This window comes from Melopsittacus undulatus, chromosome Z (genome assembly GCF_012275295.1).
Source record: "Melopsittacus undulatus isolate bMelUnd1 chromosome Z, bMelUnd1.mat.Z, whole genome shotgun sequence".
Classification (NCBI taxonomy): domain Eukaryota; kingdom Metazoa; phylum Chordata; class Aves; order Psittaciformes; family Psittaculidae; genus Melopsittacus; species Melopsittacus undulatus.
Window position 1 is genome coordinate 44,124,031 of NC_047557.1, and position 21,638 is coordinate 44,145,668.

Sequence of the window (21,638 nt, forward strand, 5' to 3'; positions counted from 1 at the left end):
AAACATGTGCAGGAGTTTCACAGTTCAAGTCCTTTCGCCGTATTTTTCTCTTTTCTGGTTAAACTTCCCAAAACCATAAAATAAAAAGTTGCATTTGTATTTCCTCTGACCATGAAAAGTAGAGGCTGAATCATAAATTACCCCAAGACATGTCTGGGTTTTTGTTTGTGAGAAATTTACAAGACCTGTGAAAATAACTCACCCAGGAGTTGAAGGATAAAGGAAAGGATTGCTGGCTCTGTGGCATTTAGCTGGATACTCAGCACAGTATGTTTCCACAGGACAAACCCCACTGGGGTTTATGGTGCAGGTGACTGCAGGCAGATGTTGCTACTTACAGCCTTCACCCACCATAGCCTCTTCTCATGCAGTGTATGGGAACCTGCACATTGGCTTACACAGGTCACAGGCACACTTCCCAGGACTGTCAAGAGTCTCCTTATGGGGCGTTGTGGTTTTCAGAACTCCACATTTGTTTATTTTCTGTTCCACAAAGTGGGACAAACAGACTCTTTCTCTAATCCAATTTAGGGAGCAACCACAGAGCTGGAAAAAAGGCAAAGAATGTCCTCCTGCTTCTAAGAAGAAATAACCTGTACATAAACTGCTTCGCCCACAGGTTCAAAGCATACACAGAATGGTTCACTGAGAGTAAGAATGAAAGGCAATCCTATTCTCCAAGACATAACATGGATAACGGAATCAACAGAGAAGCCCCAGCATGTTAGACACTGGATCCTGCTGCAAAATTGGCAAATCTGGATCTCCCAAAATGTTCAATACTAGAACACCCCAAATTCATGCTCCTCATCAGAATGACTACATGCCCATCCCTGCACAGCTGACCAGCAATACATAAGCATTCTATAAACAACCAAATCAACCAGTAAGTTATATTTTTTTTTATTCATGTTAGAATTTCTATCAGTGTTTGAACATTAATATTTAGAGAGTTTGTACAATTTCCATTCAACGTTTAAAATGAGAACCACACTAGATCACAAACGGTAACTAAAACACAGTTCAAAATTGTATGATTATTCACACTCTCTTTCTCTCTTAACACTGTTAAACACTTTCTTTTCTGCCAGGGGGGTTACAAGGAAAAGTGTGCACCATAATTGTATCTCAGCAGTGTTCCAAAACATAATGGTATCATCATTACATATAAACTCTTTAAAAATATACTTCTGTCAAAAGACTTGATGACTACTATGTACACTACAAAAATAAATTTTCATATAAATAAATTATATGGCATAATTTTATCTTTGTAACTGAAATGACACAAACCCACTCCTACCAAAACAGGCAGGCAATGAGACCCAGTTCGGATATTTTTTCCTTTTAACTCCTTACACAAAGAGCTACGACAAGTCTTTAATGTAAATGTTATATACTCTTTCCTATTTAACATTAGTAAGCACTCTATACAAATAAAAATCCATTAAACAGTAACAACATAACTGCAATAGTGTTTTCCAATAGAAATAAAATCCCTGCATCTTGTTTGTTATAAACTGGCATGACAAATACTGTAAGAAAACATTCTTATGATACAAAAATATAAATATCACCCATGATTAAAAAAAATTACAAAATAAAACAAATGTTGCCAGCCACTGAGTTCTCCCCTTCCCAATGTGACTATGGAGAAGCAGCAGACAGCTCACCCACACACCAGCACACAGGACTTGGGCAGGGGCAGGGAGGAGACACTACGCTTGCCCTGGCCCCCTTCCCTTCTGAGGAAGAGGAGTAAGCGAGGCAGCCCTGGTGTGGTGGAGGTGTCAGTGGGAGCCCTGCAGGTGCTTGGTGGTTAAAGGCAGCTTCCAATTAGCATCATACAGTTTTGTGGCAGAGTGTGTACGATCTGAGGTCACTATGCTGCTAGTGCTAAATGGGGGCCCCTCATCTTTTTGTCATTCAGAGTTTCCAGGTTAGACAGTGAACCGGACCAATAGGCAGTTGTGACATTAACCCTTAGTGTGCATTGAAACAGTAGCTTATGTATCACGGGAATGACACCAGGCTCTCGCCACCTGCTCTTCGAGCGTTCACATTGGAGATCTGTAAACAAGTGCCTCATATCAAAGTGTTTTCAAGTGAGCAAAAAAAAAGGCATGGAAATTTGTGCATTCTAATTATCCCCATTTGTTATGCTGGCAAGGTCTGTGGGCAAAGATAGACTCCCTGAAGCCACTGGAGAAAAACACTTTCCTATTAAAGAATTGGCCACTGCTGTTCAGGCATTGTACTCAAAAGCCCCAGCACTGCTGTGGTTAGGAACAGAATATTGGTTGTGTTTGTTTGGCTCTGAATACGTAACTGAACATCTACCTGCTTTAAAAACAGCCTGGAGAAGGGCAGAACAAAGATGAAGAAAGAGGAAGTCAGAGATAATGAAAACTTCTATTAGTTTTTAAATTAAGGTTCTCCATTCGTAAGGTTTCCAGCTGGAATACAGAGTGTGGTGTTTTTTACAGACCCTTCACCTGCAGCTATCCCCTTTTAGTTAAAAAAAAATAATGCAAAAAGCTAAATTAGTTTCGCAATGAGATCCCAGTTTAGCTGTTTTAATTGAAAGTGCCACTGCAGCATGGGAAAACACAAACTATAGAGAAAAGAACATCCCAGGCCTTTCGTGTCATTACAGTCCTGGGCTCATCCAGAAAGCCATTTATATTTATAAAGTGAAAATAGATTATTTTTTTTATCCTTCTATTTACTTTTTATCACTTACTATTAACTTCCTTCCTGCCATGAAAGTAAGGTGACCAACAGTACTGTTTCCAGTGCTGGAAGGACACAGCTGAGCTGTTTCTCACCTCCAAACAACTCAATTATCCAACTTCTAATGCCAAGCAAAGTTAATAGTATTGATATAAAAATAAGGCATATGCTCACTGAAATTCTATAACCAGCATTTCTCAATATCCAGCACCTTTGGAAGTGGAACAAGAATGGTTATAGTGTTTGCACTTACCTGGCACCTTTTGCAAAGAAAAATTAAAGGAAAAGAAGAAAAATCAAAGCACTACAGGAACAGTAACTAAGTCTCACAACATTCCTGGGAGGTAGGTACATGTAATTACACCCATTTTACAGAATGAGAAACTGAGGCACAGGGCAGTTAAGTGACTTGACCAAAGCCATGTGAACCAAGTCATTAAGAGTGTGGAAAATTGAACCACAACCCCAATCTTGACTCCCTGTCTTCTTTCTTTTTCTTTCTTTTCAGTTGGGCCTTGCATGATGGCAGTCTATGGTGCATGCTCATAAACACGAACATGATTTTCACTATCGTCTGCTAACAGGGAAAGCCAGACTTACATCAGCATCAGTGGGTTGCTAAGCCCACTAAGTGTTGCCATACAGTAAAACAGAAACTACAGTACACCAGGAACATACACACAAAAGCATGCAAACTTCCAGATGCACACATGGATACACACAGCAAAACAGAACCTGCACATAGCTAAATCTATTTAAGCCTCCCAGATTAACTTGCTTTTCTTCATATCTGCTTATTTTAAAAATTATCACGCATGGCGTGTTTGAAAGTTAGCAGTAACATCTCGTCCTACCACAGGGTTGTGATATGCAAACTTAAAATACTTTAAAGAGACATGTACCTTAAAACAAACCTATCACATAAGCAATATTTGCATAGAGTTATACACGTAAATTATAAAATATTTAAGCAGCAGCAACTTATGCTGGAATTTAGAACTAGATTAAGCTTAGTTGTGGCACAGAGATCAATGTACAAAAAGTACAAAGCGCACACAATATTGTCCCCATTCTATTGCCCAGAGGCAAATGACTCCAGACTATACTACTTTACATTGTTCTTTTGTATATTACATATGTGTACATCTTTTAAATACTTAAAGAAATATTTAACAAAATAATACAATAGGTTACAGTAACAGTGAACTGTTGTCCTGATGCAGCATGTCCTTTTCTACAACTTCAAGCAGTTCTCCAATTCAAGCAGTTCTGGAAATAGAGTTTTCTATCTTTGGCCTCTTCTTTGCTTCAGTTATTACCTTTTACAAATAAAGAGAAAAGAAAAGCAAATATTCATTAAAGTTCACGAAAAACAAACAAATCAAGTTAAATCCAAAATTCATTTCCTGATTCTTGTGGTTACAGTTAGTGGTCAGGAAACCTGGGCTCTGCTTTCATACCAGTCATGAATTTCCCAGTAAAGAAATAATCGGGCTAATTAAAAAAATGCAGATGCTTTAATTTCTGAGTTCCCAGCTCCAGATACCTGCAACAAAGTCAGAATCAGTAAATGCTTCAAGGAGGAATATGCTACACTGAGTATAGTGCACACTTAAGAATCTCACACCACCATGCAGTTGAGCTTGAAAAAGCTGAGCCCAAGTATTTTCTTATTCTGTGGATACTGTTACTTGCCACATTTCTAGACTGCAAGGCTAAAGGCATTCATGCCTATTTGCACTTTGGGATGTTTGGAGAGACGTTTCATAAATCAGAGGGTGATGTTTTGATTAAGTCATCAAAAATTTTCCATCAAAACTCTCCATGTGTGTGTGTGTACATGCATACATGCAAAATAGTTCAACAACTCAAATAAAATGGTTTGGTCTGGTCAAACTAGTGTCTGTCACTGAAAAGCTCTGAAAAGCAAAGAAAGAAAACAGGGGTCCAGAGCCAAGTACCTATTGTAACACTTTATCCCTGAAGAGAAAAACGAGGTTAAATTGGTGAGAAATGGCTTTTCAGGCACAAGCCCCAGAAACCACTCAGTGCAAAAGCTCAATTAGTTTCTCCCCTTCAAAATATTCCCTATAAAATTAGTGGAAAATATTTAAGAACATGAACAGCTTTATTCTTCCCCAAACATCTGCTAAAGTATCCTGTCTGTTCTAAACAGCACTGTAATCTGCTGTTGCCAGCCTAAAGACAGGCCACAATTTATGTATCACGTCTCACAAGTTCTTGGGTGTATCTGTTGTTTCAGAGGAACATCTTAAATGCCGTGCTAAGTTGGCCCTGCTCTATGCAAATCTGCCACAGCCACTGCAGCTAACCCAAGGGAACCCAAGGACTTCCCCAGGGTCTCCACATGTCCCCCTGCACACAGCAGTGCACTAGGCATGGTGGGGCCTTCCCACCTCTCACTTAGCCCATCTCTCAGAGGGCCTCAGTGCTCAGACTTCAAATTCTTTCACAGAGTTTTATTCAAGAGAAGGACAACCCTCGAAGCAGCTGGCAATGTCACGCTCTCCTAAGCAATGTCATTCTGTGTGACGTTTCAGAACGTGCTTGATTCAGGATGAGAAGACAAGACCTATCAACAGTAAATGCAGTTGCACAGCTTTAGGTATGCTGCTCATGATCTCTTCTTCATTCTCCTCACCCAGTAAGCTGGGACTGCAGTACTTACCCACTTTGCAAGGCTCTTGGAAGCAGTTAATGTCTGAACCCACTAAAACTGCCCAGTGTTGGCAAGTACTATCTTATCCAATCTGATTTCTAGTGCAAAATGTACTATATTCATAGTTAGCAGATTTAAGATGATCAGCAACCAGTAAGTAAGCCTACTTGAGGAACAGGTACCTCAGAGAATTTTATCTTTTGCCTTTCTTTTGATCACACCATTGTACAACACAGGCAGATTTTGTAGCTACAGGAGGCGTACCTACCTTACTGTGAGCTGTTGGTGGGTGTCCTTTCCTCACATTCAACATCTTGCAGTTCTATAACTTCTACTTTAGAATTTCTTCTTTCACATCGCACATTCAAAGGCACATGGGGGTCCTCAAATGGCCCATGGTCAGCTTCATGGTATCCCTCATAGGACGGAAAGCTCCCTCCCCGAGAGCTGTGGCTGTGTACCGCAGGGTGGACAGCAACAGTCACTGAAGCTGAGGCAGTTACAGTAGTGATAGGCTGGCAGTACGCTGGTCCTGCGGCACCCAGGGTGCTGAACGTCGGACTTCTTACATTATGAGAACGAGTCTTGTGGCCCAAGCGATCCCTGTTGCTGGGTCCTGAATGCCCTTCAGTAGAGATTTCAAACGCATCCCTGCGAGGGCGATAGGGAGGTGGTCGCTGCCCCTCCCTCGCTTCCCGTTTGGCTTGTCTGCCCTGACGCCATGTCTGCTGTGTGCCAGGCTCTGCATTCGACTGCGATCTGGGACTTGACTGATGCTGTGCTTCTGGCTGAACCACCTGAAAGAGTGATGCGCTGTTATGTCTTTGGCAAAGCAAGGCAAACAAATACCACACTCACTTGTGTTTTATGCTGGGAACAATTGTAATAATGCCACCCTGGCTCTAACAATTACAAAAAAGCTGACATGGATCAAACTCTACAAAGGAAATGTTCTAGAGTCTGGTAACTGTTGATTTTCTAGATAGTGTTTGTCTGAAGTTATTAAAACCTGGAAAGCATACCTTCAGAAAAACATAGGATGACAGCTGAAAACATTGGTGTAAGCTTCCTACATATTAGCCCATCTTTTCAAAGGGATCAGTGACAAGCACTTCATCTTAACTCGTTCAACAAGAAGAATTGCAGGCATTTGGAAAAGGCTCTATTCCAGGGAGGGTACACACACAGGATGTTAGTAGGGTAGTTTGTATAGGCTGTAGGAATCTGTTTTCTGATTTCCATAAAAAGCGTGAAGCGCAGCGGCCACATCAGTCAATAAACCGTGACCAACTTCAAATGTGGCTGTGCTTGTACCTATTTCTAGGCCTCTGCTGAACAAAACCAGATCCGCATTGCAGCTCAGCATGCAGCATCAGCAGGGGTAGGAGACAGAGCTTTTTCACTTTCCTTTGAAAATGCAATTATGGCAACCCAGCAGCAAGATGCAACAGGCTTGAGGTTTGGTACAACCCTGAAACTGTTTTCTTCTGGCTCTATCAATCTTTTTCCCCCAAAATGTGCTGGCAGAGGAGATGGTGATCCACAAGCAGCTATGTGCAAGAGGTCTGGATCTTTTAATCTCTCCTGTTCTCTCTCTGAAATCAGTAATCAAACAGATTGAGAGCTCTCTCTTGTGGCTGGTGCTAATATGATGTAACCGCAATTACACATGCCAAAGACCTCTGCTTTCATACCACCACTTTACCCCTAACTTGATCATAAAGGAGGGGACCCTGTAGTCCCTGCTTATAGCTTTTGGCACAAAGTCACAAAGCATAACCAGCAGAAATATGAAAGAGCTTCCCACAGAAATAAATAGGTGTAAATAACCCTCAAACACTCTCCTTGCCCTCCTGCCAGTCAATATGCTTACACTGGATCTTGCAAAGACAGGATTCTCAGTGGCTTCCACTATTACTTGATGGACTGGTGCGTCACGGCCTTGGGTGGCCTCGTACTGATGAAGCTCTTCACTGATGCCAGACACTGTGGTTTGAGAGCTGTACTCTGAATCAGAGGAATCTGACCCATTGTGTGTGTGCGCAGGTGGCAGAGCAAACCTCACGATGCTGGGGGCTGGCTCAGGAGACGGTGTAGGCAACCTGGTTTGTCCATTGGTTGGAGAAACCTGATAATGACAATATATTCAGTAACCTTCAGTTAGCATTAGCCTTTTAATCACTAGTACTTGACACAAATTCACCCTCTCATGCCATGAGAACCCTAGCACCAGTTTTCTGATGGACGTTTATCCCAAAAAACCCATTCTTCTGGGTATCTGTCTCAGGAAGTGCACGTAATGTGTGTGCGTGCATGCACTTGCATGTACAAAAGTAGTAAGTGGACTTCCCTCCCACTTACGCATGCAATAACAGTGATTTCATAAAATCACCTCAAATGTGTATGTATAGTATGTTTTATTAATACTAAACAAACAAATACTTCTAAAATATTACTAGTGCTGTACACACATCTTATGTTTTACTCTTGTACACACACATACACATATAGACATAATGTGATAAAGCCTGCCCGATGTAATGCAATAATTGTAAAGCAGGTATAGAATTGTGTAGAGCAAGTAATGAACAGTCAACACCCAAATATAAATTTGGCATCTATGAATGATTTCTGTCTGGACTTGAGCTTTATACTGTAAAGTCATCAATATCTAAGTGAAGGCTTCTACCCATGAAGAATGTTGCTTGAGCCAAAAGCATACCGCAAGGAGGGGCAACAGGACAGGAGGGACCTTCTGGCAGACCAGTCTTGGCTATCAAGGTGTGGTCTGTGGACCACCATTGCTCTATGTTGGTCCACACATGCCTTCCTGGTGGTCTGCTCAGTTAAACATTTTGAGGAAAGCAGCAGAGGCAGTGAGGTAGGAAAGAAGGTGTGTGTGCAAAAAGAACAGTCATTTGCAAAATGTTGGGGAAAATCCCTATTTTACTAACTAGTCCACATACCACATTATGCTTTTAAAAGCATAAATAATCCTACATTTGCATCAAGTTTGCTGATTGCAGCCTCTAAAGCAATACTTATTTAAAACCATAGAGGAGTATCAACTACGTAACAACACTTTTGATAAAGATTAAAAAAACCTCCACAACAACTAGAGCAAGAAACTTGCAAACTAAAAACCAACAAACAAATAAAAAAAATTCCAAGATAATTTAAAAGTAAAGAGTTTCTAACGGGGGGGGGGGGGGGGGGGGCAGAGGGGAGTGTGATCTGGGAGGGCAGGGATGCAAACATAATACTATTTCTTCTGTTTGCCATTAATTTTACTGACCTCAGGGTACGGTCCAAAGAACGAGAGAAGAACAGGAAGCAGCACCAATCCATTAAGAACTCCCAGAATAGTTAAGATTGCCAAAACAGCAAAGAAATACCTGAAGTAGGGTTTAAGGGTTTTGGGGGAGAGAATAGCCACAGATATTGTTAGAAAAAAGGGATTAAAAATTACTCCTACATCCATTAAAACAATACATATACTACATTAAATCTAAATGTTACTAACATTGCACGAAATAATTATATCACTTTCTATATAGAGAGATAGACTTTTTTACCTTTTGAATTAGAGAAGCTACATTCCACAACTCAAAGTATTAGTTGATAAAGGAAAGAAAAAAAATTACATTTGTTAATTTCCCAGAATCTGAAGCATGTAATGTTATTTATGAAAGTGTTACACAAACACAAAATATGGAATGTGCAGGGAATAGCTGAATGGATTGAAAGCACAAATACAATGCAATGGGGCCCCCATTAGTGAAAACCCAGCAGAAGCAAACAAATGAAGTGAAGGGTGTAGAATTCAAACAATTTAGCCTAGAAGGAAAAGAAGCCCTCTTCTCCCAGCAGCTAATCCACTGTGAAATGCTTCTGCATCTTACAGCAGAATCTCTAATTAAATCTCCAGTGTATCAGGTAAGGGTTTCCCTTGCTGTTCATTAATCACAACTTTCCGCCTAGAATTCTGTGAGTTCCAGTTTTATCAAATAGCTCAAATTGGAACCTTTTTACAACACAGGAACCCACTTTCTGCAAAGAAAACGCTGCCCATTCTATAGTAAGCTTCAGCATTGTACTGAGTAAGAGCACTCCACAATGGCAGAGCTGCATTGCAGGCTAATCTTTTGTTGAACAATTTAGCATCTCTGAATACTCTTGTTTTGCGTCAGCCAATTCAAACATAAAGGCTGAAGTACTATGGAAGAAGAGGAAAGTGCACAAGTGGTTGTCCTTTCCCACCACTGAGGGCTAAGGTCTGGGATCCTTCATGAATACCAAGGTAAACCTGTCAGTAAAACGAAAGCCTTGCTAGTTGGTATTTGGCACAGCTGGGGCTCAGACTAAACTTAAGGCTGTGTTGTAACTAATGATTTTGAGGACTCAGTCTTGGTAAATTCCGGGAGGAGAAGGCAAAGGAGAGGGACAGAGAGCAAGTTTGCTACTAATGGGTCTGCTGATTACACTGTCTAGTTGGCAACAAACTTTACTGCCTCCCCATTTCTACATCTGATCAAATGTATCAGACTCCTGTAAAACTACAAATATCCTGCTATTGTAAACATTCTGATCTGCATTAGCAAAAATCAACAAGCCAACCTACTCTACTAACATAAACCAAGAGAACTTTATACCGGGACAGAGATCAACAACAGGCATTAAAAACATTTGCATCACATCCATCTAGCACTAGGATAAACAGGAGGATTATAGTTCTGACCACTTGGTGTATACAATGTCTGTTAATTTATTTAATCTTCCACATTGTTGGACTAATCTATCACTTTCCGGAAGTTTGGGATCTTCTTCACCCACTATAACAATGATCAGGCTCCCATAGTTTATTTTATTTTATTTTTTAAACAAGGCAAACTAAAGTCACATTGTGTTGGAAAATGAGAAACTGATGGCCAAAAAAAGTAAAATAATGTGAAGTTGAAAAGTTGAAAGGCTCATTTTATAAACTGAGAGAACACCCAATTCAAATTTGGTGTGAAGGGCTGCTACAATCTTCCATTTGCTATGATAGAAAATATGCTTGCCAAAATCTGGTAGGTTAAGTAGGAAATTAGCACAACAATGTACCCTTGTATATTTAGGTTAAATCTGTAAGTAACCTATGTCAAAGTGTTCCAAACATTACAAGATCAGGTCCTAAAAGAATAATTCTCCTTGTTTCTTCAGTACCAGTAAAGTTAAAAATACTGACTTGGGGAAAAACATAAATTCTATTTCAGGACATGCAATATCTGTATAGTAGTAATGCATAGGTTTCATGAGGTCTAACTGCAAACTGCTTGCTTTCTTCAAATCTCTTTCATACATAAACAAAAAACTGATGAGATTTAGCAACCATCTTCTCAGTTCCTGTCTCTGATGTTTTGTTGTCCTTGTTGTCAAATGGATGTCAGTGAAGCCTAGTCATCTATCCACCTTACGTGTACTTAAGCAGTTAAGTCACCTTTCAGAGCATTTTTATTTTGCCAGTTCCATTTTAGAGACTGGATTTATTTTTTTTATGCAGTAGTTTGCCACAAAGAACCTGTGTTACTTTTAAGATTAGCTTTTTGCAGAGCTCCACAGGTTGTTTGGAATAGAATAGGATCTGTTTCATTGCAGTTCTCAAATTCCCCTGAATGAAAAACTTGCTTTCCACTCATACTTGATGAATTCACATTCTTAATTAAATTCATAAGAAACAGTCTGCCTGTAGTTCTAAACAGAAGGGCCTTCAGGCCTTGCTTCACGAAATTTTAATATGAAGCCCTGTGCTCATACTTATGGTTCCCCAGCTCCCAAACAGCGCGTTTTTCCCCCCTCCCTGTTCTACATTGCTGTAAACCTCATACAATGATAGAAGGAGGCCCACAGAGAGTCACTTGCAGCACAGTTGCAGCATGTTTGTATGTTCATATGTCCTTTGCACACAAACTGTTGTGCATACAAGAAATCTGGGAGATTAGCCTAAAGGCTAAAGGTCAAACCCAGTTAATACTGAACAATACTAGACACTCTGAACTAACTCAAACCCAGAATTAGTAAACGTTGCTAAAGAGGGCCATTTCTGTGTTCTTTCATGCTGGGTGTCAGATTTTCCTGGAACAGATTTTAATACCAGCAATGGAAACACTACCGCGTCTAGCATGTAACAAGGAGTTAATAAAAACAGAGGGAAAGCAGGACTATGATGTAAGCATGCTTGACACACCATGCATAGTAATAAAATGACAGATACGCTGAAGTGACCAAAAATTAAAAGCATACTTGTTTTTATTTAAAAAGAAAGTCAAGACACACACAAATGCTTTACCTGACAATAAAATCAAACTCTGATCCTGCAAGCATTAACACTCCAAGCAGAGTGGACACAGCCCCATCCAGCACCGGTGCGAACATATGTTCCAATGCAAGGACAGCCCTGCGGTTCCTGTCTCCTATGGCAGTTAAAAATGCCTGCAAAACAATTAAATCCATTTCATTAGACAGATGCACGCCAGCTTCCTATAGTCCTTTTCGTAGCATGCACACTTCTTCAACAGTTAATTACTTCAAACCACAGTTTATGAAACTATTTCTATAGCCAGCTACCCTTCAAGAGAAGGCCTGGTTCTGCAGTCATACCACATAGCTGCTGCTGCTGCTGAAATCACACCACCAGAGTAAACACTGTTTACAGAGTCAGACCATAGTAATAATTTTGGAAACAATGCCTATTTGCATTAGCAGGCTTTTGTTACCAGGTTTTTCTTATTTTCACCTGCAAGAATTAATTTCATGGTGAAAGCACTTCAGGTGTCATAATTACAGGGCTATTCCTTTCACTCCCATGGGGCCAGGGCTTCCATGACTTTAACACTTCTATTTCACTGAAAATAAATGTTTTTGCAACTCCTACTACTTCAAAGCTAGCAGAACTACACATATAAAAATGTCTTACGAATACTGCTGAACATGGTAGCACCTGAGCCACAATATGACTAAGTGAAAAGTCCTTCTCTCTTCAACTCCTTAGTGAACAAGCTGTATCTAGAACAGTCAAATGCTGTTGTTCCATATGAATGTCTTCTCTGTGTATGACTTAGTGGTTTAAGAAGACAAGAACCTGGTTTATCTTCTTCCTGTGATTTTTAAGGGGGTCTCTCTTTGGCAATTCTCTACTGCCTATTAAGACACCGGCTTCAGCAGCTATCTTCCTCTGGATCTAAGAATTTAAGTCTCTCTTCCCTAGCAGCTTATTTTCACTTCCCTGACAAATCTAGGGGGAAATCAGTCAACACATTAAAATTTATCTGGTGGGACAAGCAGACTGAAAAATTCATACAGGTGGAGTGAGATTTCCAATCCTCACTTCTGTAGGTAGACAAACCATGTATTGGACTAAAAGTGGTCTGTGAAATATCAATGTCTCCAGGATATTGTACATTCCCATATACATAAATAGATAAAGAATCCCATTCAGGGTAAAGGCAGCTGTCAATAAGACGACTCACGTGAATGTGAGCTATGGGATCTGATTCACAAACATATTAACTATGTATATAAACATATGTGTATGTATGTAATTAGAGAATGCATAATATAAGAGTCTACTATGGAGTCAGAATTATTTGCAAAATTAAAAAGATGAGGCAATCATGGAGAACTGAGCCACAAGTGGATCATGAATGACTCTTAAACAAGTTCAAGGAAGCTTTTTATCAACAGTTCCAGCATTGCGTTTTTTGTTTATGAAACACTAGTTTGACTGCTTATATGCAGGAAGTGCAGTGAAGGTCAGTACTGCTGCTATCATCGGAGGTCTACCAGACATTCTTTTATTTAAAGGCTATGTTTGAAAGGTTTTGACTTCAGAGTCAATGTGAAAAAATGGCAATTTTCAGAAAATGGAATTTTCAGTGTGCTTGGCATTTTCTCTTCAGCCATAGACGACTTTTTAATATATGTATATACATAAAGTCCTGTAAATTACCTTAGTTTCTTTCCATTCCATTCAGAAACAACTGTTTTGTCCTTTTTTTATTCCAGTTTTCCTGTTTTAAATCTTTAGTTCTAAGAAACCGTCATTTATTTCTTCCTTTTGTACATTACTAGTTTCTGACACTTCCCAAACTATTTCAGGTCCTAGCAAACAGGTTTACCTCAAAAAGCCTAACTACCCATGCAGGAGGGGAAAAAAAGGATGTCACCACCTTAGTGATACAGTTGCTCCTCTTTAACCTTACCCTACTTCCCCTATAATTTTTATTAAAATTATTCTTTACATCCTGTCACTTTAGATGCCCCAACTTTGTACATCATCTACAAGTTCCTAGGACCTGGCCATCTCCAGTGTGCTAAGATCCCTGTTAGTTCTCCCCCCTTTGCCACCAGATCTTCTTAGCAGTCTACAAGTCCTACTTTTAAGTCTAAAAGGCCTACTGCATTCCCATTCAACACCAATTTCCAGCCCCCTCCCTTTACTTCTTGTTGGATTGCTACAGTACTAACATACTACAGACTATAGCAGACTACAAGCACCTCAACCTGAAATTATACAGACTGCTCATTCTTTATTACTTTGTAACATGATAAAATTCAAGTCCATGAAGACAATGATATTGTTAAAATTATTCTGATACCAATAAGAATAGCTTTACAGGAAAATTACTTACGCTAAGTGTGCAAAATGTTGGAAAGATCAGCGCTGGCATTGTCAAATATGAACACAGAAAAAAAGCCCATTATTCTTTGTCACCAAATAAAGCAAGATGAGTTTGCATATCTTGAACACCCAAATCTGCCCCCTTGCAAGCACTGTAATCTTTACACATTTTTGCACATTAAGTTGAGTAAGCTGGGTGAGTAAGTGCACACTCTATTCAGACTCTTAACCCTGAAAATGTTGAAAGTCTGCATATAAAGCATACTTCTTTCTCCTCTCTGCTCCTCCTCATCACATTGGAAAACTATTTTCCTACAGACTGCATGCTTGTGCCCTATTAATACGTGATCGTTCTGAGAAGAAAGTGCAGATTTTTCAAGGGGAAAATGAATCCAAATACATTCAAATTTTAGTGGTCCAGTGAGATCAAATGACGCTATATGTGACTGAAAATCTTCTCTTCCACAAGATACAGAATCTACATGCAAGAGAGAATGAACAGTCACATAGCACTGCACAGGGAGGCTGCATAAAATGACAAGGAGAGTCTGCAGTAAGGTGCATTAAGAGCTTTGCTATGTCTATATATTTGCATCACTCAGACAAATAGGTATCACAGGTAATATATCCCCTTTTATCTCTGATACTGACTCAGCAACTACTTCTATCAAGACAAACTTATTGGCACACAAAACAGCTTGAGACCAATTTATTGCAGAGAATCAGGGTTTAGGAGAGTAAGTAAGGATTTCTGATCCTAACACTGCTAATGTTACGTACCAATGCAACATGAACAGTGAATTCCACGCCAATGCCAACAGAAGCAATCAGGATAACCACAGGAACTGCACTCAGCTTTATTCCAATTAGACCCATCATGCCAAACAGCTCCACAGTCATCAGAGCCAGCACCACCACCTAGATGATTTCAAACAGCTGTTAGTAACTTCTTATACTCCAGACAAATTAAGAGAAAGATATTGCAGAACAATATGGTGACTTCAAAACATACTCCTCAAAGCCATGCTATATTCCTGAAGACCATCTGCTTTTCCTTGTATCATTGTGCTCAATGGCAATGACTTGCAGAATTGCTAGTCTAAATTATACTCCTAAAAAGCAGTTATCAGACCAAGCATCAATTTTGTATTGATCACAATTTACCAGTGATTTGAAAAACAATTTATTTTTCCTTATCACAGATACATACATTTTCTATTTTTCACCTTGTTTCTTGGACAATTCTTCCAGAAGAAGTAACTCTCAACTACCTGTATTGAAATTTCTTTTGCACAACTGCAAATATAAGTGAGGATGACAGAATCCTAAGTACGTTTAAAGCTCAGAAGAAAGTGAATGCCATAATCAGCTGATGAGTCTCAGGTTACAGAGGAGCTCTGAGCTTTTAAGATACTTTGAGGGATTGACATGGACAAAGCGAACAGTTAAATCTAAGGGAAAGCTTTTATTTTTCTTTCATCTACCTTGTAAAAAAATGAGGAAAAGGGAGGGGAGGAAATCTGTATAATCAACTTTAAAATTTGTTAAAGCCAAGCAGGGAAAAAAAGATAGGCATACTCATAAAAGCAATGGTGGACTTTGAAAATAAACGCCTTTTCCAAGGGAAAAAGTATGCACTACAATAAATGATTTTTATAAGCTAATGAATCAAGAGTAATAACATAAATTGCTTGATTAACTGCTATGAAAAATATTCTAGACTAAACATTTACCTTTTAACATACCTGTCGTATAAACATACATTACAAAAACTAGTAACTGTTTTACGCTTTTCTACTTCTGGCATTTTATAAACCATACGATAGTTTATGGAATTTAAACATAGGAACATCATCATTCAACTTAACTTGAATGTTTACTGAGAGGCTTATGGTGCCTAGCAGAAAGCATGGAGGAGTATTCTCTACAGTTTATAATTTTATGGCTCTTTCTCCTCGATAGCTCAGTCACACTCTTTCCACAGTGCACACTGTAGAACCTAACCATTTCCGATTTTCCAGAAAGACTGCATTCAGAAATTAGTGGAAAATTTACGGGCAAGTTAGTCTCAAGAAACTGCCTTGAAAAATAACTATGTCTGATAAAAAGGGAGAAGGAATAATTAGAAATAACTTTAAATATTTAATAAAGCTCTTAATTTCCCTCTGTGTCTTTATTTCGCATGTATCTGAGCAAGGGCAAAAGTTTATGTACTTTTCCAAGAAACCTTCAAAGCTGAAAAAAAGGTGGCCAAAGGATTAAGGTTATTAAGGTTTGTACCTTTAGCATGAACCCTACCCCCTTAAGTTGAATAAATATATAATGAATGATGCAATATACATACTCCACCAGAAGACCAGACATAAACAAAACCTTCCCGACTACAGCAAGAGCTATGCTGAAAGGAATCTGACTTCAACAAAGACCCTTATAATAAACTTACAATGATCCCAGCTGTCCAGGGGTTTAGGAGGAAGAGGGCACACACCAGAAATGTGCAAGCCAAAACCACACTGATTGATAAGAGGAGCCAATGACGAAGCCCAATGTACTGCTCCCAAAACAGAAATGGGTAACCATTTGGGTAGCTCGCGATCCCCAGGCTGGTGTAGTTATTACAGATAGCTCTCACTTTCTCAATAGCCTCCACAAAGTCAGAAGTTTCACGCAATCCGTTGAGGTAGAAAGGAAACTGAGCATATTCTATGGGCTCAGCTGCTGGAACTAGAGAAGGATAGCAGTGTTAAAATGTGTGCTTGGGAAGAAGGTACCCAGAGAACAGGATTAACAAAACACTTTGTTCTCTGCGGCAAAATGCTTAAAAGTGTTGAATTTAAACTTTACTACTTTGGAACAAGTGACATTTTAAAAAATCATCCATAAATCAAACACTGAAGCAGTACACAAGATTACTAGATTTTATCATGCAGTGCAATTGGATGAACACATTCTACACCAAGTCCCCAAGCAATTCTGTATAATTTAACATATATATTTCAATACATGTATTTAATTCTCATCAGTGCTAAAGTGGTTTTTACTGAATACTTTGCCGAAAATCCCTAACTGCAATATAAATAAGATGGTTACATAATCTTAAACACTTTATCCAAACACTCTTCTTTTATGCAATTCCTTTGAACTCAAAGGTAATTTCCCTGGGATTAACTGAGGTTCACTGACACAGAACTAGAGAAAAACTATGCTCGAACAGGCTGGTTGGCTTTTAAGATTTCCAGAGAATATTTTGAAAGTCAGATTCAGAAATCCATGTGCTGTTACTGATGCAAATGACTGGGGAAAAATCCTAATATAAAAGTAATGGTTTACTGAAGAAACAGATAACTTTTTATCTTTTAATAATATAACCAACCAACATTCTCCATACTTCTATTTGAGCATAGTGCTAAGTCTACTGTACGACAAGGAAAAGAAAAATCTTCCACAAGCATTTTGTTACTGCCGTTGTGTGTTCCAGACCCTGCAGGGTCATTCAGTTGACTTGCTAAACATTATTTGCCCTATTATAATCTCAACTATAAATTTTCATTAAGACAAGACTTGGCGGTCTGCCACAAAGCCCTAGGGTTTGTGAATCACAGCTACCCAATCACATTTCCAAGTGTACCAGTCCTCCCCTACATGCCCTCTCCCCTTCCCCATTGGTGTCCAACTAGCAATCCTCTCAGAAAGTTGAAAGCTGAAGCATAGCAATGAAAACTGGCACAGAATGGGACTAGTCCCCTACCTAAGTAGCTCTGGTATCACATCAGTGTTGGTAAGTCTGCATATGAGCTAACTTGGTAAAAACCCCTTAGGCATTAATAATTGAGGGTAAACATGATGTAATCCCAGTGACAAAATTTCAGAATGACACAGACAGGAATTTCTTTCAATCTCCAGGTTTCTTTCACAGACAGAACTCTCAGGTGAGAGAAATGCTTACTATAAATTTTTAGAGCTTAAACTGTTATAAATCCTATTTTTCAACATGATAAAACCCTGCAATGGTGCCATATCTGCAGTGGTGCATACGTATCCTAAAGCTACGGAGTAACACAATATATTGCTTCTGAGCCCTGGTGCAGCACCAGACCACTACAGAGTTACTGGCTCTCGAAGGAAGGAGTGGGGGCACTCCTTGCAGTTTATATAATAAACAGTAAGACATTAAGATGAAATGCTACTTACTTCTCAGTCTTGTTTCTGGCATATAGTCTGCTTTGTCATGGACCCACTCTGGGCGGTGAGGCCGGATGTTGGCTTGCGAGGCAGCATAAGCCACAGGGTCATTGCTAACCCAGGCTGTCAGGTAGATGTAGAAAGCGTTTGGGTTAATGATTCCGTCTGCATCCACCAGACGCTGTTTGGTCAACTGCAAAATGGAAAAAATTAGAAGCCTTTCAGAATGAGTTTTGCTTTCAGGGCTCCTGCCATAAAGCTTTCAACAAATGGCCTGGAGATGCAACACACATATCAGAGGGAAGAGAAAAGGAGTATGGAGATTCACTCGAAGTGACTTATCTATAAACTATTGTTTGACAATGGAAAAAAAAAAAGTACAACAGTGACAGTAGAAAGTGGTTATTTATAAATGAGTACTCATATAATATTTACAATAACCACTAAATCAGCATATGGTTCCAGGATAGCCAATTGAATCCAAATTCTGAATGCCTGCAGCCAAGAGTGAAAAACAACCAACTTCAAGAAACACATTTAAAGACAGGGAAAGAAAACCTGGCAAGAGTCCCTATACACGTCTGTGTGCAGTTAACCTCTGTTGTTAACACTGAAGGAAATGCCACCCAGTAAATGGAGGAGAGCTATAAAAATAAAACAACATCTGTATAAATTTTTCTAACACTTGCCTCCTATGACCTATGTATTCAGAAAATGCCCAGCATCAAGAAAGCAGACGAGTGCCCTGTGTTATTTGGGTCACTGTGGGCAAATGTATCTGTGGGGTAAACAGCAGTGGTATGCTTCTAGGGTTCTGCAGCCAGATCCTGCACAGCTAGAGCTCTGACAGAGGACTCTGTGGGTGAAAAGTATTACTGGGTTTTTCTGTTTTGTTTGTTTAAAATACTGGCCTGGCTCCAGTTTCAGGTCTTTTTAATGAAATGAAAAACAACAGTGACAGCAGCTGAAAAAAAAGGAAAAAAAAAAAAACCTGGATTCCAAGGATCTGGATTCAATTAGTCCACAGGATATGCAACAACTGTATGTCTTCAAGCTGTCTCTGGAACTGCACAGTACAGCGCTCAGCCCCTGTGGGTGCACCACACTTTTCTCCCTCCCAGGCACAGGAAATTATATCAGCAGCTGCAGTCCAATCACATTTGTTCCACAGTGTACCTGGTACACTCTGCTAAACAAAATCTCAATGAAGGTTTTCTCGTCAACTCCCATTCTTTGCTTAACTCATAGCTGAAGTTTCATTCAGACCTGACAGCATGTTGCTTGTTGCTATACAACAGTGTGTTTTACACACCATAGCAACTTTGAACAATGTACTCTGTAAATCTTTCACCTTTAATGCCAGGAAAAAAAGAAAGACAATAAGGAGATCTGCCAAGAAGCTCATTAGAAAGACTATTTTTCTGCCTGAAATCACAGTCAATAAGAACTCTACAAGAGGAGAAGCTACGTTACTGCAGGATTTCATCTTAGAGGTTTGAAACCTAGTTTTACTGTAAGAAGTCAAACCTAAAATATTCCCACCTACCAAAAGCTATAGCAAATGCAGTGTGATAACTGCATGTGATAACCTCAAACATACTTTACTTAGGCAGCTCAAACTGCCATTCTAAGTTCTACAGCAGTATAGCTGAATCTAGTGGTGACTGTACAAGAATTTCAGTCCCCATCCACTGTCATCTTTTTTAAATGCTATGTTTTGCGTAAATCAGTAGGAACTAACCAAATAGTTGTAAATGCTGGATGCAAAATTCCAGCACAAAGCTGAGCAGAGGTCAACCCTATATGGCAATCTGATTCAGATCGGGAGCAATTGCCACTTAGAGCAACAAGGCTAATGTTGGCTCTGTCTGGCACACAACCAGACTCAGTCTACCTACGGATGCAGCAAAATATTTTTCACAATCTCAGCGGATACCAAGTGTGTCTGACACAGGAGCAGCTCCAAACACACACCATTCACTAATAATCAAGGGCAGGCATTCCCAGCACTGATTCTGAACACTTCACAACACAGGCCAGATTGCAGCTAACAAGTGACTTCAGCAGAGTCAGTAAGGCCATGCAGTAAGGTGTAACTCATGCATTTAACTCATCAAAATGAATAAAGCGACTACAATATAACATGCACTTTGCATCTTTATCCACTCCTGCTGACTTGTGTATTCCTGTGTAAACCAGTATGGAGTTTGATACAATACCTGGCTGATGTCAATGGGTTTTGCTCTGTTGCCTGTTTGTACCAGGAGTTTGTAAGCCAAAACAGCATCATCAGATCCATTTTTGTAATTGTTGTAAGTGATCTTCCCACTTTCCCAATCGCTGTCAAATGCATCCTGAAGTCCTGAAGAGTTAAGGGAGGCAAGTAGAAGACAGAACAAACAGGTAAGCAACCACTCTTTAGAAACAAATTTCAGTAGGATGACTCTTTTCCATAGCTGAATCAGGAAGTAAATTATCAACCTGCTGCCTCCTAAATTTGGTGCTCCTCATTCACTAGCAGTTTGTGGGAAGATAAAGCATGAGTTACATGTCCACTCTTTTGTGCAAAGAAAGGCAGGGGAAATAGGAAAGTGCAAGGGACAAGACTCAAGTCTTCCTATATTGTACAGGCCAGCAAGGCTGAGCTAGCAAGCTGCAGATGCTATGTCCACTGGTGTAAAACAACTTCCAGCTAAGGCAAACAGGAGATCTGGGATGGGATCTTGTCCTGCTTCCTTCTCAGAGCCTCTGACAGCAACTTGGTGCTCTGGTTGGTGAGGTATATGCAGAAGACCCAAGCTTGTCTAGAATAAAAAGCGGTTCCCCTTGTGAACAATTCCGGAATCATCACACTCAAAACTCCGTAAACACATGTGCATTTATCCCCTCTTTCATATATCCTCTCCTCAAAATACAACTGAAGCCTTGCCCTAACCTGCCAGAACAGAGAGGGGCTGAATTCAGCCCTGATCCAATTTCACTGCCTACCATGGGCTTTAAAACAGGGGAAACATTTAGTCTGTTATCTAAAGGGGAAACACTTCATACTCCCCTCTGCCTCACCAAAACTCTGGCTGAGTGCACTGAATCACAGAGGAGGACACACACCGCTCTCATTAACTGGACTGGGCTACTGCAGAGCACTGAGGCAATAGCTTCTACAATATAACCAGAAATTCCACTACAAGGGGAAAAAAAACACACTCCAACTTTCAACTTCAAACAGCAACTCAGCTGCTCCTCGAGCACAGCGTGAGTGAACACGATTTTGTCAATTTGTTCCATCTGTTCAACTTGTGCAGCTAATACAAGTCGTGGGATCTGCTGCCAGCACATGTAAAGATCACAGCCAACACCTATTCACTCTCAACTGTTATATTCCTC

At 39.8% G+C, this 21,638-nt stretch overlaps 1 protein-coding gene across 2 annotated transcripts in view; it reads right to left on the reverse strand.

The window, feature by feature from the left end:
- Positions 1–887: 887 nt before the first annotated feature.
- PTCH1 (patched 1) overlaps positions 888–21,638 on the reverse strand; it is a 74,984-nt gene continuing 54,233 nt past the window's right edge. For both annotated transcript variants that reach the window (XM_034072756.1, XM_034072755.1), the window contains exons 16-24: positions 20,474–20,616; positions 18,264–18,447; positions 16,516–16,796; positions 14,853–14,990; positions 11,742–11,884; positions 8,709–8,808; positions 7,287–7,541; positions 5,682–6,210; positions 888–4,052 (exon numbers count right to left, since the gene is read on the reverse strand). In XM_034072756.1, coding sequence (XP_033928647.1) covers positions 5,683–6,210; positions 7,287–7,541; positions 8,709–8,808; positions 11,742–11,884; positions 14,853–14,990; positions 16,516–16,796; positions 18,264–18,447; positions 20,474–20,616 — 1,772 coding nt within the window. In that variant the 3' untranslated portion in view covers positions 888–4,052; position 5,682. The remainder of the gene's footprint in view (positions 4,053–5,681; positions 6,211–7,286; positions 7,542–8,708; positions 8,809–11,741; positions 11,885–14,852; positions 14,991–16,515; positions 16,797–18,263; positions 18,448–20,473; positions 20,617–21,638) is intronic.